Source organism: Scatophagus argus, chromosome 12 (assembly GCF_020382885.2).
Source record: "Scatophagus argus isolate fScaArg1 chromosome 12, fScaArg1.pri, whole genome shotgun sequence".
NCBI lineage: Eukaryota > Metazoa > Chordata > Actinopteri > Scatophagidae > Scatophagus > Scatophagus argus.
The window spans coordinates 11,467,160-11,495,047 of record NC_058504.1 but is presented as its reverse complement, the minus strand read 5'-3'; the positions used below and the strand labels follow the sequence as shown (position 1 = coordinate 11,495,047).

At 39.6% G+C, this 27,888-nt stretch overlaps 3 protein-coding genes and 1 long non-coding RNA gene across 6 annotated transcripts; 2 read left to right on the top strand and 2 right to left on the bottom strand.

The window, feature by feature from the left end:
- Positions 1-2,938: 2,938 nt before the first annotated feature.
- On the bottom strand, positions 2,939-6,544 carry si:ch211-175m2.5 (uncharacterized protein LOC568697 homolog). The gene is made up of 6 exons (XM_046406017.1): positions 6,406-6,544; positions 6,196-6,258; positions 5,950-6,117; positions 5,742-5,841; positions 4,410-4,540; positions 2,939-3,931 (listed from the first exon to the last, which is right to left on the bottom strand). The coding sequence occupies exons 1-6, from the start codon at positions 6,406-6,408 to the stop codon at positions 3,641-3,643; spliced, it is 756 nt and encodes a 251-aa protein (XP_046261973.1). The 5' UTR covers positions 6,409-6,544; the 3' UTR covers positions 2,939-3,640.
- Positions 6,545-6,655: 111 nt separating this feature from the next.
- polr2g (RNA polymerase II subunit G) lies at positions 6,656-10,183 on the top strand. The gene is made up of 8 exons (XM_046406018.1): positions 6,656-6,933; positions 7,228-7,337; positions 8,055-8,214; positions 8,809-8,859; positions 8,960-9,025; positions 9,306-9,377; positions 9,533-9,566; positions 9,832-10,183. Exons 1-8 carry the CDS (start codon positions 6,922-6,924, stop codon positions 9,843-9,845), a joined length of 519 nt encoding a protein of 172 aa, XP_046261974.1. The 5' UTR covers positions 6,656-6,921; the 3' UTR covers positions 9,846-10,183.
- A 247-nt stretch (positions 10,184-10,430) lies between these two features.
- eef1g (eukaryotic translation elongation factor 1 gamma) lies at positions 10,431-16,952 on the top strand. 2 transcript variants are annotated; one of them, XM_046406015.1, is made up of 10 exons: positions 10,431-10,608; positions 11,515-11,673; positions 11,915-11,978; positions 12,537-12,679; positions 12,855-12,998; positions 13,113-13,242; positions 13,551-13,755; positions 14,619-14,791; positions 15,995-16,119; positions 16,580-16,952. In XM_046406015.1, the coding sequence occupies exons 1-10, from the start codon at positions 10,597-10,599 to the stop codon at positions 16,736-16,738; spliced, it is 1,314 nt and encodes a 437-aa protein (XP_046261971.1). In that variant the 5' UTR covers positions 10,431-10,596; the 3' UTR covers positions 16,739-16,952. The 2 variants fall into 2 exon arrangements, with proteins under 2 accessions (XP_046261971.1, XP_046261972.1); XM_046406016.1 differs by having other exon boundaries at positions 10,601-10,638.
- On the bottom strand, positions 16,161-19,255 carry LOC124068094. Of its 2 annotated transcripts, XR_006844881.1 has the most exons (3): positions 18,701-19,255; positions 18,138-18,270; positions 16,161-16,199 (listed from the first exon to the last, which is right to left on the bottom strand). It is a non-coding gene; the product is annotated as an uncharacterized LOC124068094 (long non-coding RNA). The 2 variants fall into 2 exon arrangements; XR_006844880.1 differs by lacking the exon at positions 16,161-16,199 and having other exon boundaries at positions 16,725-18,270.
- Positions 19,256-27,888: the final 8,633 nt, after the last annotated feature.

Here is a 27,888-nt window from a genome sequence, read left to right as displayed (position 1 = left end):
ATGATGGAGAGTCTGTAGAGATTTGACTCCCAGAGTAGCTGCTCTGCTACATGTGAAATTCCATCAAACCAAATGAATGCAAATGGCCTCAGCTGCAAATGCTCAAAGAACATATTCAACACATACACAGACACACTTTGCTGGGAAACATACTGTAAATGACTCATGAACACAACAATATGTGCAGATGCAGGCCTGCGCACATGCAAGCTCTTGCACATTCTGTACAAAGAAGGTGATGGATTCATCCTTGTGTCTGTCCATTTGTCCATGGCCTGCATGTTCTTGCTTGATTTGAACTCAGCCTTCATGCCTGTTTGCATTTTCTTCAGCGAGTCAAATTGCAAGAGCATCCCTTGTGTGTAAACAGGGTACCGCAGTAACAGGAAAAAGCCATCCTAAAGTACATTTCCTCATATAACAGCTGCCATTTTTGATTATTTCAAGTATATATATTTTCAAGTTAAACATGTTTTATTCATGCTTCAAATTTTACTTAAGTCAGTGATTTTAATTTCCCAGAATAAATTTCTATGGATCCTCATTCAAATCAAATCTGTTGTGGCTGTACTGGAAATAGAGGTGTAAAAACAAGACATCATGTCATGTTTACTCAGGTACTAAAGGAATGTGAGCATTTGTATAAAACAAAATGTGTTTATTGTCATGCAGCAGGACTGTTTCTATTCTAGTAAATGATTTGGATAATCTGTTTTCTCTGCTTGCCATTCAAATGCCCAGTGCGCTGTCACTTGGTATTCAAAGTGTTAAAATTGTTCCCTCTGGTCTTAATTCCTTAATTCCTCATCACTCCTTATACTACATCATTTGTTTCACACATTATGACTTCATATCTAAATATAGATATGATATGTTCTGGCGATCTGGCGTAAGGTTTCAGATTGGCTTTGAATTCGATTTTACAGTTATGCAAACAATGAACAGATCATAAAGCACAGTTTGAACCACCACAAAATAAAGAGAAAAATGTGAACACGATTTCAGAGCAGAGCATCCCTCAACATATTTCCTTGAATTAATTTTTTTTCATTTTAACTGCCTACTTTAGCTTCTCTCTGCAAGTGTGAAAGAACGGAAGACTTGTCAGACAGCTCTCAAAGTTGTGTTAAATTGAAGTGAACAAATTTTGCCTGAACACCCAGTGGAGGCATAAAAGATGAGAAGCACTTCTTCTAAAAACTCCCCATCCTTATCTCCGCTCAGGCTGTGTGGGTCGCCCCAGTCCTAACTGCAGGAACCCTGGAGACTGTGCACAGGCACAAAGATCTGGCAGATTTACATCAAAGAATACATGGTGAATTGCAAGAACAAAGTCAGCTTTTTTGTTGCGCCGGTCAGTTAAAGAGAAGGTATGTGAAGGTAGGTTAATTGCCAATAACGTGTTCCGAAAATGATTTTTTTTGGAGCTGCCCCAGCCTGCTACTTACGCTTTTGTTGCCTGCCAGTTTTGTTTTTGTTGTTTTGAAACCTCTCAGAAGTGATTCTTATATATTCAAATTTGGGGTCTTTTTTTTTTTTTTTTTACTAAACTGGGTTGCAGTAAAATACCACAATTTATATGCAAAATCCCCTCAGAAATTGCTGTTACTTCCTGAACTAAATTCTGAGAAACACTGTGAGGGCTGCTCAAGTCTTAAACCTGTTGCTTACGCTCTTTCATTCAGATAATAGTAATACCCAAGTTAAGGTTCATAATGATGTGTACTTCAAAGGTGTTCAACAGTCCCTTTTCCATTCGACCCACAACCTCACCACTCCTCTCGCTCTACAGTTAACTCCCTTTTCTCCTGTTCATAACATGTGTGCGGTGTAACTTGTTTTATCTGCCTCGGGAGAATTAAGACACAGTGCCAAACCTCCCAGACTCCCTTTATAGCTTGCAAACGGAATAAAATCTCATCGATTTGTCCATCCCTCTACCAACAGACGACAATAACAAACGGGTGACAGCCTCCATCTGAAAGCTGTTAGCCTTGTTTTCATGTGATCAATTACCATTAAGAGAGAATGGTGGATTTCTTTGTATTTTATTCTATTCGTTCCTATTCTTGGCTGGAAGATTTACAAGATAAGTGTCTGGAGCAGCCATAGGCCATAAATTGGCCTGTTCTGGAGCCTGTTGTCTCCTTTCAATACTAATAGGAAACATGGGGGTCAAGAGGGTTGGTGCTTAATGGAGGAACTGTAATAGTGCATGAGCAGTTCCTGAGACATATGACACTCGATCAAGCCAATAAGGACAGAGCAGGACAGAAGCCCTGGGTGGAAACGACCTTTACTAACGTCAATGGATCAGCTTTCACACAGTTTAACAATGTGTGTCAACCCCTGTCAGAGGAACTGAGATGTGAGTGCGTACCTGACTTACAGACTTTAGATGACTTTCAGATCGGCATTTGTGACTGTTTGGACTGAAATCAGTCATTCACACAGAGAGTTTGCGGTCAGACACGTTTCCTCAAGTGTTAATATCTCTGTTTAAGTGAGTGAGGTAGTTCACTAAAGCACATGAAAAATAGGTGCTCTCATTGCAACAGCCCATTGTTTGGAACTCTAACATCACCCACACATGCCTATAATATGTTCTGGTGATGCCGGAAGTCATTTTTGACTTGTATCAATTTGGATGGCAGACAGCACAGAGACAGCAGTAGAAAAAAAGTACCGGTAGGCTGCCAGAAAAATAAACTTGGAGAGCACACAGAATTTACATCTGTGACAATGACTCCTGACATCTTAAATTTAAAAAAACTAGAAAACGGACTAATTGGCTAATATCTCTCACGCGTGCAGTTCTTTTGGGTTGTAATGTCTCATCAATCTTTCACCTCTGGTCTAGCAGTCTAAATAAAAAGCCATTCTAATAAGTATATAGTTGTGGTGCCATCTTGTGGTCATATACAATACTTCACCAAAATGATGTGCTTGCTTCCATTTTATTCATCCAATCACTGATCATCCTGCCAGTCCTGAACGATGATACATGTGATTTATTATAAATCAGTTATTCCCCAAAATAATAACCATATTTCTTTTTTTGCGAAACCTAATTGGCTAAGTCACAAAAAGTAAGATTCAATATGCAATCCTGGTGATAGAGAGAGTAACAAGGCATTAAGCATCACAGAGCTTTTTCAACTGGTGAACAAGGAAATAACAAGCTCTGTTTGTGGACGTTGAAGACAGCTTTGTAACAGTGTGATTAATTTAAAACCATTACCATCAAAACATAAAACCACGTCTGGGTCAACAACAAATGGAGAGAAAGGTATAAATCTCACAAACGCATACACTACGTTTATACACACTCAAGGATTACTAAGAAAGTGTGGGGATCTTTACAAAAGCCTTAATTTTATGTACAGTGTTCAAAGTGGTGGTGGTGGGGTCTGAATTTCAAAGAGGATTGCATTTTTAAATTCCTGTCATTTGCTGTATGTAAACTAAGTTATGATCTCATGAGCCGTGTTCAATTGCTTAACTTAACTTAAAGTAGAAAACATCTGATTGTTCACATGAGAGGGAGACAAATAATTAAAAAAAAAACAGAAGAACCAACACCTTTTTTGGCTGCAGTGTCACATATGGCCTTTGACCTAGAGTAACCTTGTCTATATCACTACTCCTTTTTCCCTTGCTCCTCATCCTTGCTCTTGTCCCTTGGTACACGGCCCATATTATAAAATTCCAAGTTTGGCCTCATGTCAGTGAGGTGGGCGAGTCGGTTGGACATGGCAAAGAAGGCAGCAATGGCAGCGATGTCCCAGGCATCCTCACGGTCAAAGCCCACTTCCTCTAAAGACTGGAAATGCTGGTCTGTGATGGTGTCGCAGCGACACACAGCCAATGCAAAGTCCAACATGGCACGTTCCCGAGGTGACAGTTCTGCATTTTCATAGTTAACAGTGACCTGCGTAAAAGTATGAAGATATTTATGAGATTTAATGTTTTTCTTTCTTTCTTCTTTTTTTGCAGTAATTCTGTGCAAAAAAACCGCAAAACAATAAACAAAGAAAAGAAAAGGAGGAAGGAGGAATATGCTTGTAAATGGATGATAAAAAAAACTGAAATGTAGTTGTTGATGCATCTTACAAAAGAGAACACAAAAAATACAAAATACGTGTCTTCTTTGTGAAATGTTTTGTGCAGCTTGCAGCGGGATATATTATTTCTGAATTAGATTTCTTCTGAAATATTTTGATTCTGCAGCCCATAGGCATACGGCAAATAGCAACCTCCTGCTTACTCTCACCACAAAGTGTATTTCATATATTAATAATAAGATTTTTGATTAAAATAACTACTATAACAAAACTGCAGTTATGCTGTGAATATAGTAATTGTGTATTATGACAACCAAAGTAATGAAAATGAATCAAAGATGATACCTGATCGGAAAGAGTAGGTTTCTTTGAGTAGATGCGATGCAGTGCACTGTGGGATACCACACAGTAAAGACACTTGTTGTGGGCACTGGTTGCCACTACAATCAGCTCACGATCTGCTTTAGTTAATCCACCTGGAGGACATTAGGTGGTAGATTAAATTTGAAATCTGGGAAAAAATAACACACACTCACCACAGTAAAATAAAAAAATAGACAGCATCAGAAGAGGCTGCGGCCTTAACAACTATGCTAAGAACACTGTGAAAGACATCAATGACAGTGACACATCATATACTGTTTTTGTAAGCTTGCTCTGTTTAATTAGAAGATGCAGAACAGAACCTACTTGGAAAAGAGTTCTTAGTTAAACCAAACATTGTCACAGTGTGACAACAAGGAAGGCTACTTTGTTGGGTTGATGATTGGTTGATGATTTGAGTAGGTTCTAGTCAAAGTTTTACTCAACAAAGTTATACAGATAAACAAGTAAACTTCTAAAACAGGCTAGATTGTGGTTATTCAATAATCACACACAGACTCCACAGCTGAGTTGACGCAGTTTGGTTTCATGAAGTCACATATTAGCTGAAGTGGATTAGATCACCTCCAGGCTTTCTTCTGTTCCACATCACATTGTATTGTCTTCCCAATAAGGGCTGTTTTTATCAGTCATTTTTGAAAAGCTGAAATGCAATAATGGGGTATTCTCTAACCCACTGGTTATTAAAAAGCCTCAAGGGCCACATTTCTGCTTCCTCAGCAAGTCACAGTTCACATGTAGGCTAACTGAACACCACTTCCATTTTTTTTTCACAAAATGATAACTGGAATTACAGCCGACAGTCACCTGAAGCTCAATATGGTCAAAACCAATGAGCTTATGGAGGAAGACTGTGCTTCAAATATGGATGCTGCTTCAACGAAGCTACAAATTCTAAAACATGATGATGGATGACTCGCGCACATCCAGATCTCTTGTGGCAATGACTGCCTCAGTTTGATTACGGTCCACACACCATGAAGACCAGATCTCTTCCTCGCTGTGACCAGCACTGTTTACATGGTCTTCTTTGCTAAATTTGGCAACATGTAAGACCACACGAATTTGGCACAGAAGAAGCTTTATGACGGTGTCCGCCACACTGCCTGCCACTGTTTAACCATCAGACAGATTTACGCCTGTCCTGCACTCCATAACGGGTAGGGGGTTTGCCTTGGCATCTCTGTCCCTCAAATATAACACATCTGCATAGGATACAGATTCACTGTGCCAAGACACTATCCTCAAGACACCTTGAAATTCAAGCACTTTTCTCTCAATACAGACACAAACCTGTTTCTTTGTTCATGAGTTCATGGTAGTAAGAGAAGAAGGCTCTGAACTCTGCTGGTCTATGAGAGAGGACTTTGAAGACATTTGGCAAAAAGCCTCCCTGTAATGAAACGTGGACTTTAGCAAGTAGCAAAATCAGACTCGTGACAACGTTAACGTGCAGTGACCTTTAAAAGCCTGCCCTCTCTGTTATTATCACTTTTTGTACCTTTGACTCAACTTCTTCCATAAGCTCCACTATATCATACGGAAGGTCCTTCTTGTAAGGGACAGGATAGCGACTGATTTGCTCCGGTGGCGGACCACTGGAGAAATGTCTGGTCCACTCCACCGTCACCGCCCTCCCTTGAACCACGCAACACGACCGGAGAGACGCCTGGATGGAGGACAGGAGAGTTAAATGAGCCACAGAGAAACAGGACTCAAGACGAGTTTAAACTATTAGACGACTTACGAGCTGTGTCATCAGGGGGGAACGAAATAACTTGGCAACGAGGTTACTCGCCATGTCAGTCAGCTGAAAAAGGAAAGAGCAGAAGTAGGAACTTGCCAACTTTCAGTCACCCGTCATTGCTGTGCACTTAATGTTATCCTGTCCGTCATGCATTATATCACAATGCTATGTAGACTTCCGTTATATGATTATAAACATTACAGCGTTTACCATGTATCTCCTGTGTTGTCAAAAGTCCTCCGTGCTATGTCTGACGTAAACATCAGAGTCAGACAAACCAATCATAATGCAGTACTGAGTCACGCCTGTGGTCTGACTAAATGCACTAGTCCTCCTCACCGCCAGGGGTCAGGCAGTGTGTGGGTGGCCTGCCAGTGTCTTTGTGGTTGCCGGTCTAGCGGGTTCCTGTCAATACAAGTACTACAGATAAATGGTTTAATTAAAAATTGAGTTAAATGGGGCAAGGCGTTGCTAGGTAGTGCTGGGGTTGTGTCTCACAATATTAACTCAGAACTCTGTATTATTCAATACACTGTACCATTAAAGTCGACCGTTCTTCTCCTGGGAGACAAAACCCAGGGCGCCAAACATCCTCTGATGCTGTGCCCCGGAAAAGGTTTAGTTGCGAACGAGCGACTGGTTTTCATTCATTAAGTGGAAGTCGTTTGGTACAGTTGATCAAAAGGCGAAATATAATCAAGTACAAGATTGAATATCACAAGAGAAATGTTTTACCATGTAAGTATGCGTATCACTCTCCGTATATGAGCCGGCTAATCGCAGTGTATGGATATTTAGATCGCCAGTGTGTACTTAGCAAAATTGCAGCTTGGTTAGCATGGCTAATTTAACTTCTCTGCACAAAACTTTTTCACACTCCCCGTACATTGTTTAGCGCCTGTGTGTGCACGTTTTTCTCTTGTCTTTGTCAGATAGTCCAAGACAGGACCCGCAGGATCAACGTCATAATATCTCAATGCCTTTTTTTTTTTTTACCGATGTCCTTTAATACGCGTATTAATGTGTTCATAGATTTCTTTGGAGCATGAAATCTTACTTCACCCGAGGTATTTTGGTCCTAACCTCCTCAACACCGTGAAGCAAAAGCTTTTCACAGAAGTGGAGGGTACCTGCACTGGCAAGTGAGTTGTGACTGCAACATGACAACTCTTTGGTATTGTACTACCACAATATGGCAAGAACATCCCAGCAGTCTATAAAGCAGGCACAATCATGGCATTAATACACAAAATCCACACTTTTAGTAACCATGCCTTCATTCGATAGATGTGCTCTCAGATCTTAGAGGTCTTCACGACATCATAAAGACACATGAATAGTAATTACACATGACACATACTGTATCACAAACATTACAACATAAAAGCAGCTCAAATAATCATTAAAAGTGTGGACAATGCTGATACGAGAGAGGCAGAGAGAAAGAGAAACACTGTATATTGTGTTAATAACCACACTAAAGAGGAAGCAGAGGCACAGTCTCAAAGAGTGCATTTAGGCAATATACTAAACAGGTGCTTAGTTTGCTTATGTGCTGGGCCGACTTTGATCAACTATTTTTTTTCCTGAATTTCTTAAATAAATGTTACAGGGCTGTGATCTGACTGGAAATTTAAGTTAGTCTGCCATTTGAGTGACATTTTACATTTTTTTAGGTTGGATCAGATATTGCTAAAGTGCATCATCATAATATATTGAATTATTTTGAAAACGCTAACCTAAACTAGCAATTTTGCATCTTTTTTTTTAAAAATTGTTGCGTTTTGATATATGCAATATGACAAAACACTTAATACTTAACATATAGGTTATTCCTTTTGTTTATGTTTCTCTTTCAGGTATGGCTTTGTCATTGCAGTCACCACCATTGACAACATCGGGGCAGGTGTAATCCAGCCTGGGAGAGGCTTTGTCCTCTATCCAGTCAAGTACAAGGCCATTGTCTTCCGCCCATTTAAAGGGGAAGTGGTGGATGCTGTGGTCACTCAGGTTAACAAGGTAAAGGCTACATAATGAGAATATGAAATCTGGAAAATTCCCTCTCTGCTTTGTCTGTAAAGCTCGCAAATCACCACCCATCCCAGCAGTCCTCTAGATGATACAATAACACATCGTCTTGACACCATATTCAGAATCAGAATCAGAATTCCTTTATTTATCCCCGAAGGGAAATTCTTTTTCGTACAGACATTGCACTTGCAGTATTCCCAACCAAGAAAGAAAGGTGAAAGGTGTAAAATAGGATAAACAAAACAAGATAAGTATAAATTTAAAAGTATAGGTATTTACATGTGTTCAAAATTTTAAAAAGTTAAAAAATACAGGTATGTACATGTGTAAAAACAATATATACATTGTATATATAAAGTAAGTGTATATTGCTTGCTAACTTTTTCTAATGTCCATAATGTTTATATTTACTGCAAATAATTCATTGTTTTTTATTATGACAAACTTAGGTTTACATATGTCTTCCAGTTAGTTGTGTTATTAAACATTAGATTTAGTTACAGATTATATGATGAATAACTGATAATAGGAAAAAACAATGTTTTGTGCTTTATCTAAAGTACATTTTTCTCTTTCTTGCAGGTTGGATTGTTCACAGAAATTGGTCCCATGTCTTGCTTCATCTCTCGACACGTGAGTCAGTTTAACACATGTCGTTTGACTGAAGTGGTTGGCTTAAATATGCTTTCTGTTTTATATTATTTTTATCTCACAAGAAACTTTGTTTTTGTAGTCCATCCCCTCAGAAATGGAGTTTGACCCCAACTCTAATCCTCCTTGTTACAAGACAGTCGATGAAGTAAGAATATCCGTTGTCATTTCTACATGTACATGTAAATAAATAAATGTCAGTATTACATAAAAATAAATTTAGTTTGTTTTGCCTTTGACAAGTTTTAAAATTAAATAAATAATTGCCCGCAAAAATCCAGGCAATTACATTTACTTTGGTCTTAAAGAATGTGCCATAAATTCTGCATGCAGAGCAGTTTCAATGTAGTAGTACAGCTTTTCTGCTGCTGCCATTTTACTGTTGCAGAGTCCTGTATTCAAGGATGTTTTCTTCTCTTCTTTTCAAGGACATTGTAATCCAGCAAGATGATGAGATTCGGCTTAAGATTGTGGGAACAAGAGTGGACAAAAATGACATTGTAAGTGTTTCCTTTCTTTTATTTATTGATTATTTTTTTAATATATATAAGCGCCATATATTTTACCTTTCCATGGGCAAAAATGAGGCAGTAGGTTATAGTTTTGCATGTTAAATTAAGGCAAGTTAAAAACAAGCTTTTCCCTTGTTTTTCAGTTTGCCATTGGGTCTCTGATGGATGATTATCTGGGTGAGTATTGTACAGTACATTGTCATATATACAGTATAGTAGATCTGTCTGAGCATGAATGAATGCTGTGCATATTTTTATTTAATGTCAAGTTATTCTGCACAATAAGAAAAATGTGATTCATTGTTTTTTGTTTTAATTGCTTCATTTCAGTTAGAGTAGTTGCAACAAACACTTTTATCTTTATTGTGTTTGACTACAGTTATTAACAATGATTATTTTTTCTACTGTAACTGATCACTGGACTTTTGGACATTTTTTCCAGGTCTTGTGAGCTGATTTGCTCCAGAGGGAGCACATGTCATATGGGACTTTTTGTGCAGTAGTCTTGTCATTGCTTTACTAAAATGAAACTTTTTCTACACTGTTTGATAAGTTATGGTGAAAAGTGCTAAAGCCCAATACCTACATCTTTTTATTATGCTGTACAGTTTACGTCTCTAGGTTTTTATGAGATGATGATTCAGCAAAAACAATAACATAGCCAGGACAAGGCTTTGTTCATTGACAGAAGCTCATATTCATTATTCATGGTTTCTTTCATGTAAAATTCATAATTTACATCTTTCTGTTGTTTTGTATGTGGATTAAAATAAAGTATTTTTTATCTGTTCTTATGAATTTGTATCTTTTTCTGTTTTCAATGTATGGAACTATGTTTTAAATGTTAATTTAACCGGACCCCCATTTGATAAGATTTTGCCCCAGAGCCCCATATCTAACAAATAGTTTGTGTTTAGATGTTTTATTACAAAAAAGTGTTTGAAACACATGACCAAAATGCTGATACATCCTGTCGTTGCGTTATATAAGGATGAAATTACAGTTAAAATAAATTATTCTCTTTTTTGCTGGGAAGCCCCTCAAGGATGCTTGGGGTCCATGAACACCACTGTGAAGATCACCGAGAATGTGTCAACGCACGGCCCTATACAAAAGAAACGGGAACGCGGAAATTTAAAGGGCGCGCACGTCTTTTGGCCGTAAATACGTCAGCGCGCTCTCGTTCTTTCTTTCTCTCGTCCTGAAGATGGCGGCAGGGGTGAGTAAGATGGAGAGATGACCACTTATGGTGCTTTCTTTTAACTGTCCTGCCGCAATCCGGACTAAATCAGTCCCATCTGCACTCTTACTGAATATTTTTACCCGTAAACAATGCGCACAGCCTGTCGGGAAGCTGATTTGGGGTTTATTTACAAAGATTTTCATTCAACGCTCATGCGAATTGAGGTTTAGCTCCGGCTATCCTGACGTAGCATTCACATTGAATGACGCCCCTCTCCTGGCCCAGGCTTCTGCCACGTTACCTTACCTGTTTTCAGATCTTGAAAACTTGTGTTGCAGTTGTAAATGTTTCCACTTAACGCTGGTGCTGAAGTCCAGTTTGCGTAGTTCTTTTCCTTCGTTTGACTTAGCTTAATTGTGTAAAGCAATACACTTAAGCTGTCTCGTTATATTACCGCTAATTACAGCTAGCTTCAGTTAGCTCTTAAAGCAAGCTTAAAGCCACGTGAATACAAATGCTTTTTTTGTTGCAGTTGGTTAAGAAAGTACATTTGGACTTCATAGGTGAAAGTTTTATCTGACTGCTTGTCAGCTTCATGCTCTTAATCCTGCCCTGTGAAATTGAAATGGAAGAGCATTCTCATGTGGATGGCCTCATTTGTGTCAAAAACACTGCAACACCACATTCTACATAGCTTCACTTAAACATGTTTGTGGCTGTGTCTACCTAAATTAATCCTTTCCAGATATTGCATAGTATGTTTTAAAGTAATGGTACTGCACTATACAGTCAGTTGCATGATTTCCTTTACTTTAGAGGCATATTGCTGTAATAACATTTTAGGTTTGAAAGGCTTGATCTAAAACATGTTTAAGTTTGATGTGGAAGTGTTTAATTTTTGATTATTTTTAATAACTGCAGTGTTGTCTCATATCTTTTCAGACTCTGTACACTTACCCAGAGAACTGGCGGGCCTTCAAGGCCCAGATTGCAGCCCAGTACAGTGGTGCTCGCCTCAAAATTGCCAGCAATTCCCCTGCCTTCACCTTCGGGCAGACGAACCGTACTCCTGCCTTCCTCAACAACTTCCCTCTGGGCAAGGTTAGTGCCAGCGGCTGGCTGGACTTTCTTCAGTTGTGCAGTATTGTGCTGCTTGGATGACCTTGTTTGCTCACAGTAGCTCTTGTTTCAGTGTCATCAGTGAATGTGATGGATCAGTTACTGTACATACATCTCTTATTGAATGTTATTAAATCAAGCTGAAACTAGTTTCCAGCATATTTGATCATGCACTGACTACAAATATGGTGAATTGATTTTAAATTCTTTCATTGTGATTTAGGTACCTGCTTACCAGGGAGATGACGGATTCTGTCTGTTTGAGAGTAATGCCATTGCTCATTACCGTAAGTCTTACATTTACTAATTAATGAACTTGATGTTAATCCCAAAGGGCCTATGTGATTTTCTTAATGTTTTAAGGGAAGTACTGTAAGTGCCATTAGGTTAAAAGGACAGTTTCTCCATGAACAGTTACTTTGGTGTCAATCAGGAGGCACTCCTCTTTTGGGTAAACCGCTGGTCCCCTGTCATTGGGCAAGGCAGTGTCCAGTCATGGCACAGAGTCTTAATCTGACAGGGGAAGACAAATTTGAGACCATATTCATCCCAGTCATCTCTGTTGTAGTGAGCAAAAGGCTGGTTCATGCTGTGGGCACAGTAAAAAGAGTTTGAGTTTGGGCTCATTAGTCATCAGCAAACCATTATTCAATAGATAAAGTTATTTTTTTCTCTCTTAATTTTTTTTAATGTTTGAAATGTGTGTTGCACTGAATGCAGCACTTTTAGATTGACTTGTCTGTACAAAACAACTTTGTGTGTGCGTGCAGTGTAGAATGTCATACCGATGTTGTCCCATGAGATTACTTGCTGTTAAAAGAAACGCTTCCACCTGTCAACTACAGTGAGCAATGATGCCCTGCGTGGAGCCACTCCCCAAGCTGCAGCCCAGGTGCTGCAGTGGGTGAACTTTGCTGACTCAGAGATCATCCCTCCAGCCAGCGCATGGGTCTTCCCCACTCTGGGAATCATGCAGTTCAACAAGCAGGTTTGCAGCTCATGATTTTCTGTTCGTGCTAAAAACAGTGTTATTTAGTAGGTGTGGTGGAAGGTTGGTGCTGGTTTCAGCTGGCCAGGGTGCAGCACTCCTGTAGTTGAGACTTGGCATGCATACAGTATATTGTTTAATCTTGCATGGTCATTCTTGTGTCGGGTCTGCCCAGGCCACAGAGCAGGCCAAGGAGGACGTGAAGCGGGCCCTTACACTGCTGAACCAACACCTGAACACCCGTACCTTCCTGGTGGGAGAGAGAGTGAGCCTTGCTGACATCACTGTGGCCTGCTCCATGCTCTGGCTATACAAACAGGTTTGATCTATACACAACATAAGAGTTCCACTAAAACTACACACTTCATCTCTGTAATGATATTTGAGTAAAGATGTTCAGCAGAAGGCCCTTCTATCTCTCTATCCCCTGTAGGTTCTTGAGCCTTCTTTCCGTCAGCCTTTCCCCAATGTGACTCGCTGGTTTGTCACTTGCGTCAACCAACCTCAGTTCAAGGCTGTCCTTGGAGAGGTTAAGCTGTGTGAAAAGATGGCACAGTTTGATGGTGAGTCACCAGCATGCATATATATATATATAAAAGGCAAAATTGTGTTGTGGATAAAGCATTGTGCTAAAATAACTAGATGTTATTTGGCAAACACTGGGGTGTACGCATTTGTATATTTGCAAAAGTAACTTAATACGGAATTAATTTTGGGGACAGAAAATTCCCCTTTTAAGCAAATGTCAAATTGCGTCCAATATTTCACAATTCATTTCTGAAGCCCTTGCCAAAATGTGCAAAAACCAAATTTGGATCATGGAACATTTAACAGAAAACATGTTTTTCATTGTTTTGTTCTATTCCTCCAGCCAAGAAGTTTGCTGAGATGCAGCCCAAGAAGGAGACCCCTCCTAAGAAAGAGAAGGCAGCAAAGGAGGCAGCCAAGCCCCAGGAGAAGAAAGAAAAGAAAAAGGAAGAGAAGAAGCCCGCCCCTGAGGAAGAGATGGATGACTGTGATGCTGCTTTGGCCTCTGAACCCAAAGCAAAGGATCCCTTTGCACACCTGCCAAAGAGGTAGAAAGGCCTCGATGCTTTCCTTGTCTAAAGGATTGGTGTCGGTATTCATTTTCTTTTTTTTTTCACATTTTCAGGCAATAATTTAGTTTTTTGTTGTTTTTTGTTGTTTTTTTTGTTTTTTTTAAATTATTTTAAAGCAGCCAGCCGTATGCCACGGGGAGCGAGTAGTCTGCAAGTTTTTATTACGTCTCTCAGCAGAATATTCATTTCCCCAAGTGCATCCTCTGTACTTCAAAGTACTCTTAATCAGTGGGTGGAGATGGTTTGAGTCTCCATGGTGCATTTGGAGAATTTGGTTTCATATTGAATTGCTCACAGTGCAAACTCTGATCTGCAGACCATGTGTTGGGCAGTAGTGGACCTCTACCAGTCACAACTCTGCTGTTCAGAGAAAACAGTCAGTCCCCTGTCATTGGGCAAGGCAGTGTCCAATCATGGCACCCAGTCTTAATCTGACAGGGGAAGAGAAATTTGAGACCATATTCATCCCAGTCATCTCTGTTTTAGTGAGTAAAAGGCTGGTTCATGCTATGGGCACAGAGGATATCCAAGATCAGAAATTTGTTACTGTTGTCAGTGATCTTGTGGTACAGAAAGCTAACTCTGTAAAAGGGTTAGGTTGTTTGTACTGCTTTAGTTTGTTAACTTTCTTCCTGTTATAATTATAGCCTTGAGGGATCAAGCTGGCAGCAACTGAAAGCAAATTGAAGCAAAAAGGAAGGTGATAAGTTAATGTGCCAAGATAATAAATTAAAGTGTTGATTAATATCATGTAATTTCCTTGCATCATTTTTCTGTCCAAAGCTTGTACAACCAGATGGATGACCTCACCTATAACCTAATTTGTATCTCTTTTTCAGCACATTTGTCATGGATGAGTTTAAGAGAAAGTATTCCAACGAGGACACCTTGACAGTAGCCCTTCCCCACTTCTGGGAGCACTTTGACCGTGAGGGGTACTCAATCTGGTTTGGCCAATACAAATACCCTGAGGAGCTAACACTTACCTTCAAGAGCTGCAACCTTATCACAGGTGAGACTTGGGCAGCTGCCACTTCAACCCAACATCTTGTCTACTAAAGAAATTTCAAAGACTATGTAACCCTATTCCTAGTAGAGTACCGTATATTTTTTTATTTGATCATTTTATTCATTTCACCACCTTCTTTATTGCACATTTTCCAGTTCTCCACCTTGTTTTACTGTTTAGTCACAAGCTACTTTAGTCTGTTCACCTTGCTACCCTCCCTGTTTCTTGAAGCATACACCAGCTTTCCTTGCCTTTTTCTGTCTCGCTCCTTGTTTGTGAATGCTGTGACTTCTTTGTTCAGCAGTGTTTTGAAGTCAGCCAAAGATTTATTTTTTTCAGCCTGAAATTTTGTTTTGATAACAGCAGATGAGCTGCTTGTTAATGACATAGCCTGTTGATTGAAACAAATGTGATGAACGACATCGAATTAAGTAGGTGCACGTACAAGTTCTTTAGAAAATGGCGTGGGTAGTCCTACATCTTATAACATCTGTTGCTGGGTGTCTCTGTAGAGCGTGTGTGGTTCTTGGTAGACGGGATGGGTAGAGCAAAGAGAGATCGTCCATGAGTTAATCAGTGGGGGGTTGATCTGTCTCTTGAATGGATTATTTAAAAAAAGAAAAAAAAAAGTTGGTCACCAGATATACTGATGGCTGTTAAAATACATGGTTGGACAGTTCAACTGAAGTCTTTGTGGGATGGTGTAGATTCTTGAGCAACAACAAACCAGGGCTTGCCTTGGGATTAATTATTACATTTCAGAATCTTAGCAGCCATTTCTCTGAAATTGTTGGGCAGAAACTAAAATGGGATGAAATCAGGAGGCACTCCTCTTTTGGTGAAAACAGGCAGTCCCCTGTCATTGGGCAAGGCAGTGTCCAATCATGGCACCAAGTCTTAATCTGGCAGGGGAAGAGAAAGTTGAGACCATATTCATCCCAGTCATCTCTGTTTCAGTGAGTAAAAGGCTGGTTCATGCTATGGGCACAATTTGTTAAAAAATAAATAAAGATCTTAAGATCTCCAGACAAGCCTGTGGCATTTGATCTGCTATGCTGTTTTTTTTTTTTTGTTTTTTTTAAAAAGCAGGCATTGGCAACAAACTGGTCAGTGTATACAATTGATATCACACTGTGCATTGTGACTGTCTGTCTGTTGATTGATAATGTGCACTAAGGGGCTGAAACCCGTCCATTTTCTTCACAGGTATGTTCCAGCGTCTAGACAAGCTCAGAAAGAATGCCTTCGCCAGTGTCCTCTTGTTTGGCACCAACAATGATAGCAGCATCTCTGGCATCTGGGTCTTCAGAGGCCAGGAACTGGCCTTTGAGGTAAGTATTCAAAACGATAAAAACACAACAAATTTGGTTACAAATACACCTGAGTCGTGTTGCCTGCCCTTGCCAGGATCCTGCAAGACAAAGAACAGCACCAAGTGGCATATAAAGGTTGTCGCAGTGTTTTGCGATATACCCTAAAAATATTGCCGTATTGGATTATGTTTTCATCATAGGATTAGGGGATTGTCCCCTGTCATTGGGCAAGGCAGTGTCTGATTATGGCACCCAGTCTTAATCTGACAGGGGAAGAAAATCTTGAAACCATATTCATCCCAGTCACCTCTGTTTCAGTGAGGAAAAGGCTGGTTCATGCTATGGGCACAGAGGATATCCAAGATCTGAAATTTGTTACTATTGTCAGTCGTGGTATATATTTTTTTTCACCAAACCTGAAGGGGCAATTCCCCAATTGTTCAGATGACACATTATATTTATTCTCCTTCTCTTCCAGCTGTCTCCCGACTGGCAGATTGACTACGAATCATATGAGTGGCGCAAGCTGGAGCCAGACAGTGAGGAGTGCAAGACCATGGTAAAGGAGTACTTTGCCTGGGAGGGAGAATTCAAGCATGTGGGTAAATCCTTCAACCAGGGAAAGATCTTCAAGTGAGAGGACATTGTGACAATGAAAGAAAGCACTTTGCGCTTCTGCTTTCCAGTACTTAAAGCCTGAGGACTTTAAGCCACCATGTGCTTACTGTACTGCAAAAATGACTTGAAAATGACAGTGTTTCAAGACGAGGGAAATTTGTCTGCGGCCCCAAACTGGTTTTTGTTTGACCTGCGAAAAAAATAAAGCATTTTCCACAATGCCATCTATGGGATTTGATGTCTGTGGTCTGAGTTAAATCTTGTGTGTTTGTGTTGTGAATGGTAGAACATCTGCAGGTACATTTAAATTTCCATTCTCTTTACCCAGAGTGAACATTTCTTTTGGTGCGCTCCTAAACAGATATGCAGAGAAATACAACAGCAGTTCTAAGTCTTGACCTCCAATCAAAATAAGTTTAAAAAAAAACAAATAAAAATATTGCCACACAGTTTAGTGGCTGTTAAGTCAACACACCTGGTATGCTTGTTTACAATGCTGCTCACTTTGACCACACCTAGTGTGGAGCTGACATTTTTAACCAGAAGAAGTCAGTGAAACCAAGCCTTTCAGATTTGTATCATGTTACTGCTACATTTACGTCACCATAGAAGATGGACATTTTGTGTTTCATTTATACTTTACTTCATTTATGTAGAGCAGTTTGTCACTGTGAACTGCTAAGCTGCAGATTGTAGTTCAGCCGATGCTGCAGTGTTCTCTCATTCCTGCAGAGGGCAGACAAAGACTTGTCAGTGGAAAGCAGTGACGCTTGTCGAATGGAGAGCATCTAAGAAAACGACTGGGCTACACCCTGTGGTTTTCTCAAAGAAGAGAGTTTTGTCTGCGTTTAACTTTAGGTTCTTGGTTTAATCTTGCTTAGAGAGAGAGAGCTTGGAAAGGAAAATAAAACTTTAAGAACATACACTTTTTCTCTTAAAATGTCACTGGGTCACAAAACATTTAGTTTTGTCAGATATTTAAACCTTAATCTTGCATGTCTGTTAACCAACTACACTGGAAATCATCCATGAAATGAGAAAAGCTTGATTCCAAACTGCAGAATTATTTTAGTAGACCATGTTGGAATAAAATTTCATTTTATCAGTATATGTACGCACATAGGTTAAGCTGTAAAATATGTTGTAGAGTTTTAGCACACCCCAGCCAAAGCAAAAGTGTGGTTTCGATGGTAGTTCTGCAAGTTGGCATAATTAAACAAGAAATGATTTCCACCTAGAGGTGCATACTCTGTATAGTTTGACATTTTCTGGGTATGTATAGATATATTTTCACATCATACAGAAAAAAAAATGAAGCTAAAAACCTATATTTCTTAAGTTTTTTATGAGCATTTTATGTGCCCAGTAGAACTAATGCTGGACTGTGATGATGAAGTATTTGTTTTAATGGGACTCACCCAACCAGTTTGTGTAACACTTTTGATCAGATGATTTGCTGTTGACATTCCCACACCTGCAGTGTTGTTCTCTCACTGTTGCCATAAGAGATTTCTTTCTTCAGTGCTTCTTTGTGTCTTCTACATACAGTAGCTGCAGGTGAAAAAGGACATCCGGAACCGCCCAGATAATGATTTCACTCTATATTGTGACTTTGTGTTAAGTGTCTGTTATCATTATCTCCAATGTCAGTTTTTAGATGTTAAGCAACACATTTTGCGCAATCAACCCGAGTTTAATCACTACGTTAAATTCTAAATAAGGTCTTGGGTGTATCTCATCTTCTCTCTGATCCACACACACACGAGGTGCACAAGGAAGAAATCTCATCCCAGAGTGAGTCAGATGTGTCAGTTTTTCCAACTTAGCAAATGTGATTCAGGATCATATTTGCGCAACTATCCTCCACTGTAGCATTGAATCAGGGAGGCCATTTTAGTTTGTGCTGTGGTCTCATGGAAATCAGAAAATGGAAATGTTCCCACAACAGCAAAGCGTCCAAGTCCTTGAATGCATGACTCACCCATCCTGTGGATCGTGGTGGAAGAAGGCTGTAACTTGAGCAAAGAACTCCAAGTTCACCGACAGCATTGCAGCAGTTGCAGCACCGCTGATGGCTAACCCTTTGACTGCTGAAGGAGTGCTGTTACGACAGCCTTTTCATTATGCAATCAAAAATGAAATTAATGTGTGGAGAACACACACACGCTTTTTAGACTGTTGAGATGACCTCCCTGTGCAGTGGGTGAAGTATCAAATCCTATACCCTAATATCCTGGTCCTTATCTCTGTTTAGTTACTTCAGAGTTAAAAAGCTACACTAAAATAAGCCCCAAGAACAATACACAGACTTGTGCCAACAGCAACATTATGTCCTCTAGCCCTGCCAACCTGCCTCCCTCCTGGTCTTTATTTCTCTCTTGGCCACACACTCACAACTTCTTTTTCCTTCCTCTCTCCCTGTCCACGCACTCTGGACATTTTTCTCTGTTCGTGCATGAGGAAAGGGGCGTGGGATGGGGTGGGGTGGAGGGGTCTTAAAAGCAGTTGCAGCAGTGAGGAGTGCTTTTGCGGGAGGAAGAACACAGAGAGGGTGTATTGTTTCCCTACACAAAGTCCCTGTGTGGCTGTCAGCCCCTCTGTAGGGGCTTAAGGCATGGTATGCATGTGCTGAGCATCTGGTGGTGCAAGACGCACATCTGGAAAAGAGTGAGGCAGTCAGTGGAGGGCCTGGAACAGGGAGGTGAAGAGCTAGCCTACAACACAGTTTTTCTAAAGTACCTCAGTACATATGCGTAATACGATAACATGCTATTGCTAAAGAAGTTCCTCTGCTACGGCTTTTTGCATTGCGATGACTAGAATGAGACGTTTATAATTAGACAGTGGAATGTGCAGTTTTTTTTTAGGATGTAGCTGTAGCCACAAAGTCCTTAAATAGATATTTTCTCCTCTTTAAAACATGTTTACAGCTCTGCTACGGTGTCTTGGCTTATAGGCTAATACAAGTGGGTGTTAACATTGTTAGTCGGCTGTATGGGTGAAACAACATTCAGGCACCACACGTCCAGCCTCACCCTCAAGAGTTTTATGGAGTTTTCCTTAGACTGTAGTCTGGGGTTGGGCTTTCTTCGAATCCCACATACACGCACATACACACTAAACTTGAGCCAAAGGAATGGGAGCAGGAAAATGGGTCCTTAGTCAGCACTTGAGGACTACTTCACCTTGAGCGTCCCCTCTTTGCATTTGAGGTACTGCCAGGGACATGTGAGTGCTAAACTGGAATTGAAACATAGGCAAATAAGGACTCATACAGGTCAAGAAAAGACTTATACACTAGTCCATTCTTGGATTAATAGGACTCTGAACATTTCAGTGGTGGTAGAATTGCATATGTGCATTCATTCTGTCATAGGTCTATCTGTTCCTGTTTGACAAAAAAAAGTGACCTTTGAACCTTGACCTCGGTACCGAAGTGAGGGGCGTTTGTTCCCATAAGGCGTAAGGCGTGTGAGCTACACATTTCTCTGTGGGGCAAAAATGCAGCATAGAAATTCAGTACAGGAATGGAATGAGGAAGGTCAAAGGTGAGCCTGCACAGGGGAAACAGCTGGAGAAGGCGAGGAGGGACAAGATGATAAGACATAGTTACCAAAAAGACATAGCTACGTAACAGCGCCTGCAAGTAGCATCTACAAGCTGAGGTGATTCTTATTCAGTTGTTTGCTTTGCTCTGATACAGAGGTTGCCAGTGTGAGAGCGGAGCAGAGAGTGTGAGACATGAGGGAAGAGGAGAGAGGTACGGCAGAGGGAAAACAGACAGCCCCTGCGCTTTTGGACATGAAACCCCAGAGTTGCCTCGGTCTCATATTACCAGAATGTGGAGGTGGGGCAGGAGGAGTAAAACTTTAATACCAAGACTACCAAGTGTGGAAATATTGATCACTATCCTCAAACAACAAACCTCAGTAAATAAAAATGTATAAAAATATATGAAATAAAAATTTTGGAATACAATAGAATTTAGAAAGTCTCATGAGATAAGGTCTGTTGTGATTTGGTGCTATATAAATAAACAGAATTGAAAATTGAACTGAATGAATAATACTAATTGGCTTTTATCTTTATGATACAAGATTTACCACTGGTATTCAATAATGGGTACTGGAAATATTACATTTAAAAGTCAGCCATAATTGCTTTGCACTCACAGTCTGGTATGGGTGTGTACTAAACTTTCAGACTTCAAATTGGCCCGTGGCTATGACTATTTGTGCAACTGTTCCTTTTTGTAAATAAGTGCTTTGCTGGTATGAGGGTGAAAACAAGGAAAATTTAGAGTAACTGACATTGTTTCATTTATTTCATTACATTTAATAGACTTTGTTTTGCAATGTTCAATTGAGAAAGAGGCATTTGTGAGCATCCATGTACCCCTAACTCTGATTTTGAAAGGGCTGATTGCCGTTTCATGTATTGACTTGCTGGCAGATTACGGTTTACATCCCACCTAAAGACAGAGCTACAGTGTAGGAACGTTTACAGCTATGACTGGAATGTGCAGCTCAGGAAGGTATCTGCTTGTGTTGAAGCAACAATAGTTGGGTGGGAAGACAAAGGGAGGAGAAACTCTTGCAAAACACCTTGTTGCTTCCTTGAATCAAAAATTCAATACCTGTGAATGTGTCAAATCCATACAGTTACTTCACTTTGCGGTGGGCTGATAGGTTGAAACACTTGGGCATCAGTGTGAGAGTTTTTTGTGACTCAGTTACTCCAACTGCACAATGTGATGTCAGTGGCAAGGCTAGACCTGTGAAAGGTGTTCCTAGAATCAGACCGTTTAGATCAGACTAGCATGCAGGCATGGAAAGACTGCAAGTCTGCACTGCAAAAAAAAAAAAAAACCCAACTCTCTTCTCTAACAAACAATTACAAAAGTTTGTGTAACAAAGTAGAGCAGAGTTCCTTGCTATACAAACTTCTTTGTGGCATGTGATATTTATCCTTACACACACAGGGCATTGCTATGGAAACATCCCTCCAAGTACTTGCCCCCTTGCTTATTATGTTGCTATGGCAGCCATCCCAGAATAGTCTCCTTTTTTTTTCCCTCTCCGTCCCTCCCTCGTGTTTGTGACTCACAACTCACAGTGGAAACCACAATTCAGTCTGCCTCTCTTTCCCCTTGTTCCCTTCACATTCTTGTCTGTACCAAAGGAACAACTCAGACTTCTGAATCATCACTGCATGTGTGTGTGTGTGTGTGTGTGTGTGTGCGTGTGTGTGTGAGGGAGCACACGCAGTGGGGAATTCCAAACAGATTACCAATGATGAGTTACCATGGTGATAGCAAATATCAGGCGGGGTGACCCGTGTGTTGCAACACAGTGTATCTTGAGTTCTGTGCACTGTCATTAGCTGACTGTGATTTCTTTGTAGCTGTAATCTCTCCATGGATACACGCTGCTCTCATTGGTTACTTTAGGTCCACTTTGTTTTGAGAAGTCCCAGCTCGCGGTCTGCTTACTCACAGGGCTCCAGGGGCAGGAGAGCACAAAATCACATGTGGTAATATGTTCGGTACAATGCAACAAATGATGCATGGGGTAATTAAGGATAAATGTTTTGATGACAGGAGCATTATCTCTGGTTTTGTTTTAGTTCCATGGTCTAACTCATTTGCCAAGAAGATGAAGAAAATCCAATTATCAGTGCTGATTAAATTAGCTAAATGAAACTGGATTCACATAAAGCATGAGGCCATTCCTTCACTTTTAGATTAATTTTACAAGTCAGGAATTTTTCATTTATATTCCATGCTTCACTGGTCTCAGTTTGAGCAAATCAAGAATGAAAAGAAAAGAAAGAATTTAGATCTTTTACATATCAGTACCGCACTGTGTTAATACTCATGCACTACAAGTAAAAGTATTATCACCAATATTGACTTGAAGTAACAATAAATTTACTCAAAATTACTTATGCAAAAAAAAAAGGTGTGTAAAAAGTAAATTAAAACAGGATGCAACTATTTGCAAACAAACTATGTTTTGGTATGATTTTGCTTTCATACCAGGGCATGATACTATCAACTGTTTCTTGTTTACCTGTGTACGATTCCAAACAAGTATACTCCAAAACCTTCCCTTTTGCTTTTGCTTTCCCTGTTTGTTTTCAATGCTGCTGGTACCAAATTCACAGAGTGCATATATTTTCAAAGGTCAATAAAGTGGATGAGGTAAAACACGTTTTAACTCAGTATATGTCAAAAAGTGATATGTGATACATGTGATTGGACTTAACAACAACAACAACCGTGGCCTAGAGGTCGGAAGGTCGCTGGTTCGATTCCCCCACCGGACAAGCAGGAAAAATCTGAGTGGGGTGGAGTGATAATGTCCCCACCCCCCTTTAGCCGGCTGATGTGCCCTTGAGCAAAGCACTTAACCCCCAATATATGCTCCCCGGGCGCTTGATGCAGCCCACTGCTCCTGTGTGTTTCACTGCATGTTGCATGTGTGTGTGTTTCAATCAGTGATGGGTTAAATACAGAGAAGTAATTTCCCAGCTTGGGATTAATAAAGTAACTTTTTATCTTTGCAATGCCACAATATCGTCGGATCAAACGATGTGTGTAAGTCAATGTGTTTTTGCAAATGCATGAAATGAAGGACAGCACTGGCAGGGGAGTGTGTCTCTAGTCTCCTGAGCTCTCTGTCATCATACTGATTGATGAATGGGAGCTGAGAGATCAAATGCTGCAGGTGATCACACAGGATTTGCACTCATCGCTGTCTTTATAGAGGAGGATGTGTAATTTCCATTTTTTTTCTTCCCACCTCTAAACTGCAAATACACTGTTTCAGTGGCTGTTTCTTTTTATGTTTTCCTGTACATGTCAAAAAATAGATTCAGATCTCAGTGTGACAACCAGTGAAAAAACTGCATTCTTTATTAATAAACTGGAAACAGCAGTAGGAACTCATGATAAGTACTGCTACATTTTGCAGTGTTTTGACTCATCTCCAGCAATAGTGCATTCATTCATTTATGAAGAACACAAGCTGGATCTGTAGTACATTCCCTTTGACATTCTTCTACACTGACAATGCCTCTTTGACAATGTTTATCTGACTGTGTCTTCAGCTTTGGCTGCTGACACACTTGACACAATATTTACAATGTTGTATTGTGAAAAAAAAAATCTAATAACGTTTGTATACAAAGAAGTCTTCTATTTGCACACTATACTGTTTGTGCAGGAAGTGTCCGCTCTTAACAATGATCTCTCCACATGCAAACTGGACTACTTAAAGACTTGAGTGTATTGACATTTCAAGCGACCATAAATGCAGCAAACAAGATCACTTATAGGGAAAGAAGACACTTTGAATAGGAATTTCTGATGATGAAAGTACTTAGTCTTTACATTGCTTTTATTTCAGAACACAGATGATAAATAAGTCTCGCAGACACCGGCATTTTGAAAATGCAATTGTAGAATTAATGCAGTTATTGGTTACAACAGACAGTAATTATAAAGTAAAGTATTAGTCATCAATATTAAATATACAAAAAAAGGTGAGAAAATGAAAAAACAGCAGCAAACATTAAGTCACAAGCTGAAATGTGTTTTGGAATAAAATCATTCTATTGTACCACATGCATTGTCTTAATTTAGGAAAGAATTTTAATTGACAAATTGTAACATTTTGCAAGGCTAATAGAAATATTTTCTTTCTTATCATCTATCTTCAAAACAAAGGTAAATTCCGCTGAGTTAAAACCTCTGTTGAAATGTGTGCAGATAGGCCTTTGTGTCTGATTAACCTTGCGTTACACAATCAAGTGTGCGCTGTCTCCCCCTCACCTATCTGGCTCTTGTGCCTATAATGTGCAAAGCCAAACAGTTGCATAAAGATGTCTGATTGAATCTGACTGGATAAACATTAGATCCAGGTGTGGAGTCAATTTTCTTTAATTGTATCACAAGTTATAGTTTTGCTCCGATCAGTGCCATGTGACTTCCCTTATCCTGTGAGAGATAATAATCATGCACGCACACACACACACGTACAACCACAAGCAAATGCGGGCACACAAACACACATTCAGCCGCCCAACCCCATCTAATCCTCTGATTTCCCTCCTCTTTACAGTCTGAGCTTCCCTGTTTTCATTGTAGTCATGGGCTGTGAGTCACTGTGCCTCTGAGCCAAACTATTTGTGCTGGTTCACACTGGCTGACACACCTATAGGACCGGGAAACACACCCATTCCCACATATCCTTGTATTCAACTGTGACCTGTGTGAAAATGGTGACAGTCAGAGAGGATTCAGTTTGCAAAAACATGCCCTGGATGTGCAAACTATTCAGGACTTCTCCTTAAGTTTTGGTTTTATCTCTATTGCGTAATCCACATTTTAATTGTATCAAAGCTCAGACTCTTCTGCTTTTTTTTTAATCTGCTTATCTTAATCTCCAACTCCTGCTGAAGATTGTTTTAGATGAAGCACAGGTGAATCAATACGTAATAAAGCCTTTTATCTGGATTCACCTCGTTACTGTTGGAATGAACTCTTGAGTAACAGTGAAAGCGCATAAACATGGTCATTTTGAGGAGTAAAGAAATGCAGCAGTGCAAGTTTTAACTGTGACCATAAACATTCAAAACCTGCAGAAAAGCTGTTGTGCAGCACAAAGTGTGGACAGGCATCCTGCTGTTTACAGGCACACGAATCATAGGAGCTGTCTGGCCGGAAGCAGCGAATGCTCTAAGCTGAAACTGTTCTTCGATGGCAAAAACAGCCACACCTAAGAGGCAAAAAGACAAACATGCATGGAGCTGAGCAAACAGGTGCAGTAGCAGAAAGGATAAGCATGTTTAAATGTTAAGCAACACGTTTCTGTAGCAAAACTTTAAATTCTGTACACAAGAAGCAGAGGGTTAACATGTGGACAATATAAATGTTCGCTGCAATCAGTAAAATATGTAATAAAATCATGTACTCATTCACAGAATATGTCTTCAGACGTTATTGTGTTTTTATGTTAGGACCATTTTTATTTTCCTTTATCATTGTCTAAAACACTATTACAGTTCAGAGAGTAAAGCAATATCACATTTCATGAAGAGTTCTTTAAGGTTCCTGCCTTTTTTTTTTTTTTTTTTTTTTTTGCACATGGTTGGGATTACTCCTTCACTTCACACACAATAAGAAATAAACTCAGATCCTCACACAAAACACAGTGGGCCTTCTTTTTGTGGGAGAGCTGCACCCTGTTTTTGAGAGACAAAAAATCAGAGCTCTCTTGACTCATAGTGGTCTAATGTGGTAATATTTAAATAGTAATGTTTGTGTGCACATATACATCTGTGTGCCACGCCCTATTCAGTCCCTACAAAGACACTCAATAACTTCCTGTCTATTTGCTCTGCTCCTTGCATGTCGTTTCATCTCACTGCTGCGTGTGACATGTTTGTCACTGGGTGTTTGAGGACACTGAACATTGCACTGAAAGGTGAAAAAGCACATGCACACATTAATAGATACGTACCTGTACATGCACATACGTTCACATTTGCAGAACTGCATACACACACATCTCTAAAAACGATATCTCCTTATTGAGTCAGCTGTAACACCACAACGTTAGGCATTGGGATTAAGAATGCATGAAAACCAGTTAGCAAAAGACTTTTCTTATTCTTTAACACATAGCTAAAGCAATAGATAAATGGATGAAATGTTCAGCTTTTCCAACTAGTAGTAGAGAAAATGCAAACTTGAACAAACTGGTCTAAACAGTGAGAAAAACTATATTGACAGTGTTATATAACAGTTTAAACTCAGTTTAGACAAATACATTTGTAATGGCAGTGTTGATGATGGCAGATGAGTTCATCTGACACAATATGTTTTGCATTTATGAAACTAATTTTTTATCAGATTTTTTCATCTGCAAGCCTGTAGGGTCTCATTTGCTGACCCAATATTATTTGTAATCCAAGGGTGAATTTGTCTGAGGCACCACCCAATATGACTCTGTCTCAGTGACTCGTGATTTCTTCTTGTTTTTTTTTTTCTACGACACTGAAACAGATGCACAAATCCAACTTTGCCCTTGTATAACTCTTTGTGATAGTTTGAGTACTCTAAAACAAATGTCAGCATGGCAAGCATATGTATGTATATATATATATATATATATATGGAGGTAAATCAGGTAGAGTTTGAGTTGGCTTGTATGTGCATACTGATGGGTGCACAGTTATTGTATTGTGAGAGAAACATCATTCAGTACATCATGGCTTTAACGTATCTTGAATTTGATGAATTCAATGGAACAGGAGCCTGTGAGATGAAACACTACTGATGACAATAAGATGAGTTTCACTAAAAAAATGTGACACTGGCTATTACAGAATTACATGTGGAAGAGTATGGCCCTCCTATGTACAATTACTGAGATTACTATTACAATTGCTATTATGGTGGAGCAAAATAACAACCTATGATTTCAGAATCGTGAGTACATTTAAAAATCCAAATCAGAAAAAAAAAACATCTGTAGTTATTTAATATGAAACTTTCAGCTGTTCGAATTTAGTAGGACCTATTCCAGGGTGGGCATTTTTAAAACAAAAAACTTGTCTTGTAAATATGTACTTAACCCTTCGTATGTAAGTAGAGGGCTCACTCCTGAGTCATTTTGTTAATGACAACTTTGTGTCAGTTTGTGTGCACTAGTTTAAATGCTGTAATAACACGCTTCTGTCATTGTTCATCATGTGATACCCACTTTGTGGTGTGTTCCTCAGTGTACGTCATTCTTATTCTTAAATGTGAAACAAAAACTGATGAAAAAATCATTTCACAGAGTTTTGAAAATTCAGTGCATTTTGACTGCCGAGCTGATCATTATGTAAGCATTTATACAAGGCTGTGAAAGACTGCTTCTTGCTTGCATGGGCGTCAGTCGGGTAAAATGTCCAGTCTTATTATTATTGTTGTCAGCAAATATGAAGCAAAAAAATCTCCAAAGCCATGTCAAAATGTTCTCATTAGTATGAACTGTTCATTTATTTATTTTTTTGCTTGAAAAATATATAATACGGCTCCAAAAAATATCTTCTTTGTCACTGCTCACTTTGACAGTACTTTTGGTGAATGCAGTATAATCGTTTTCCACATGCATGTCA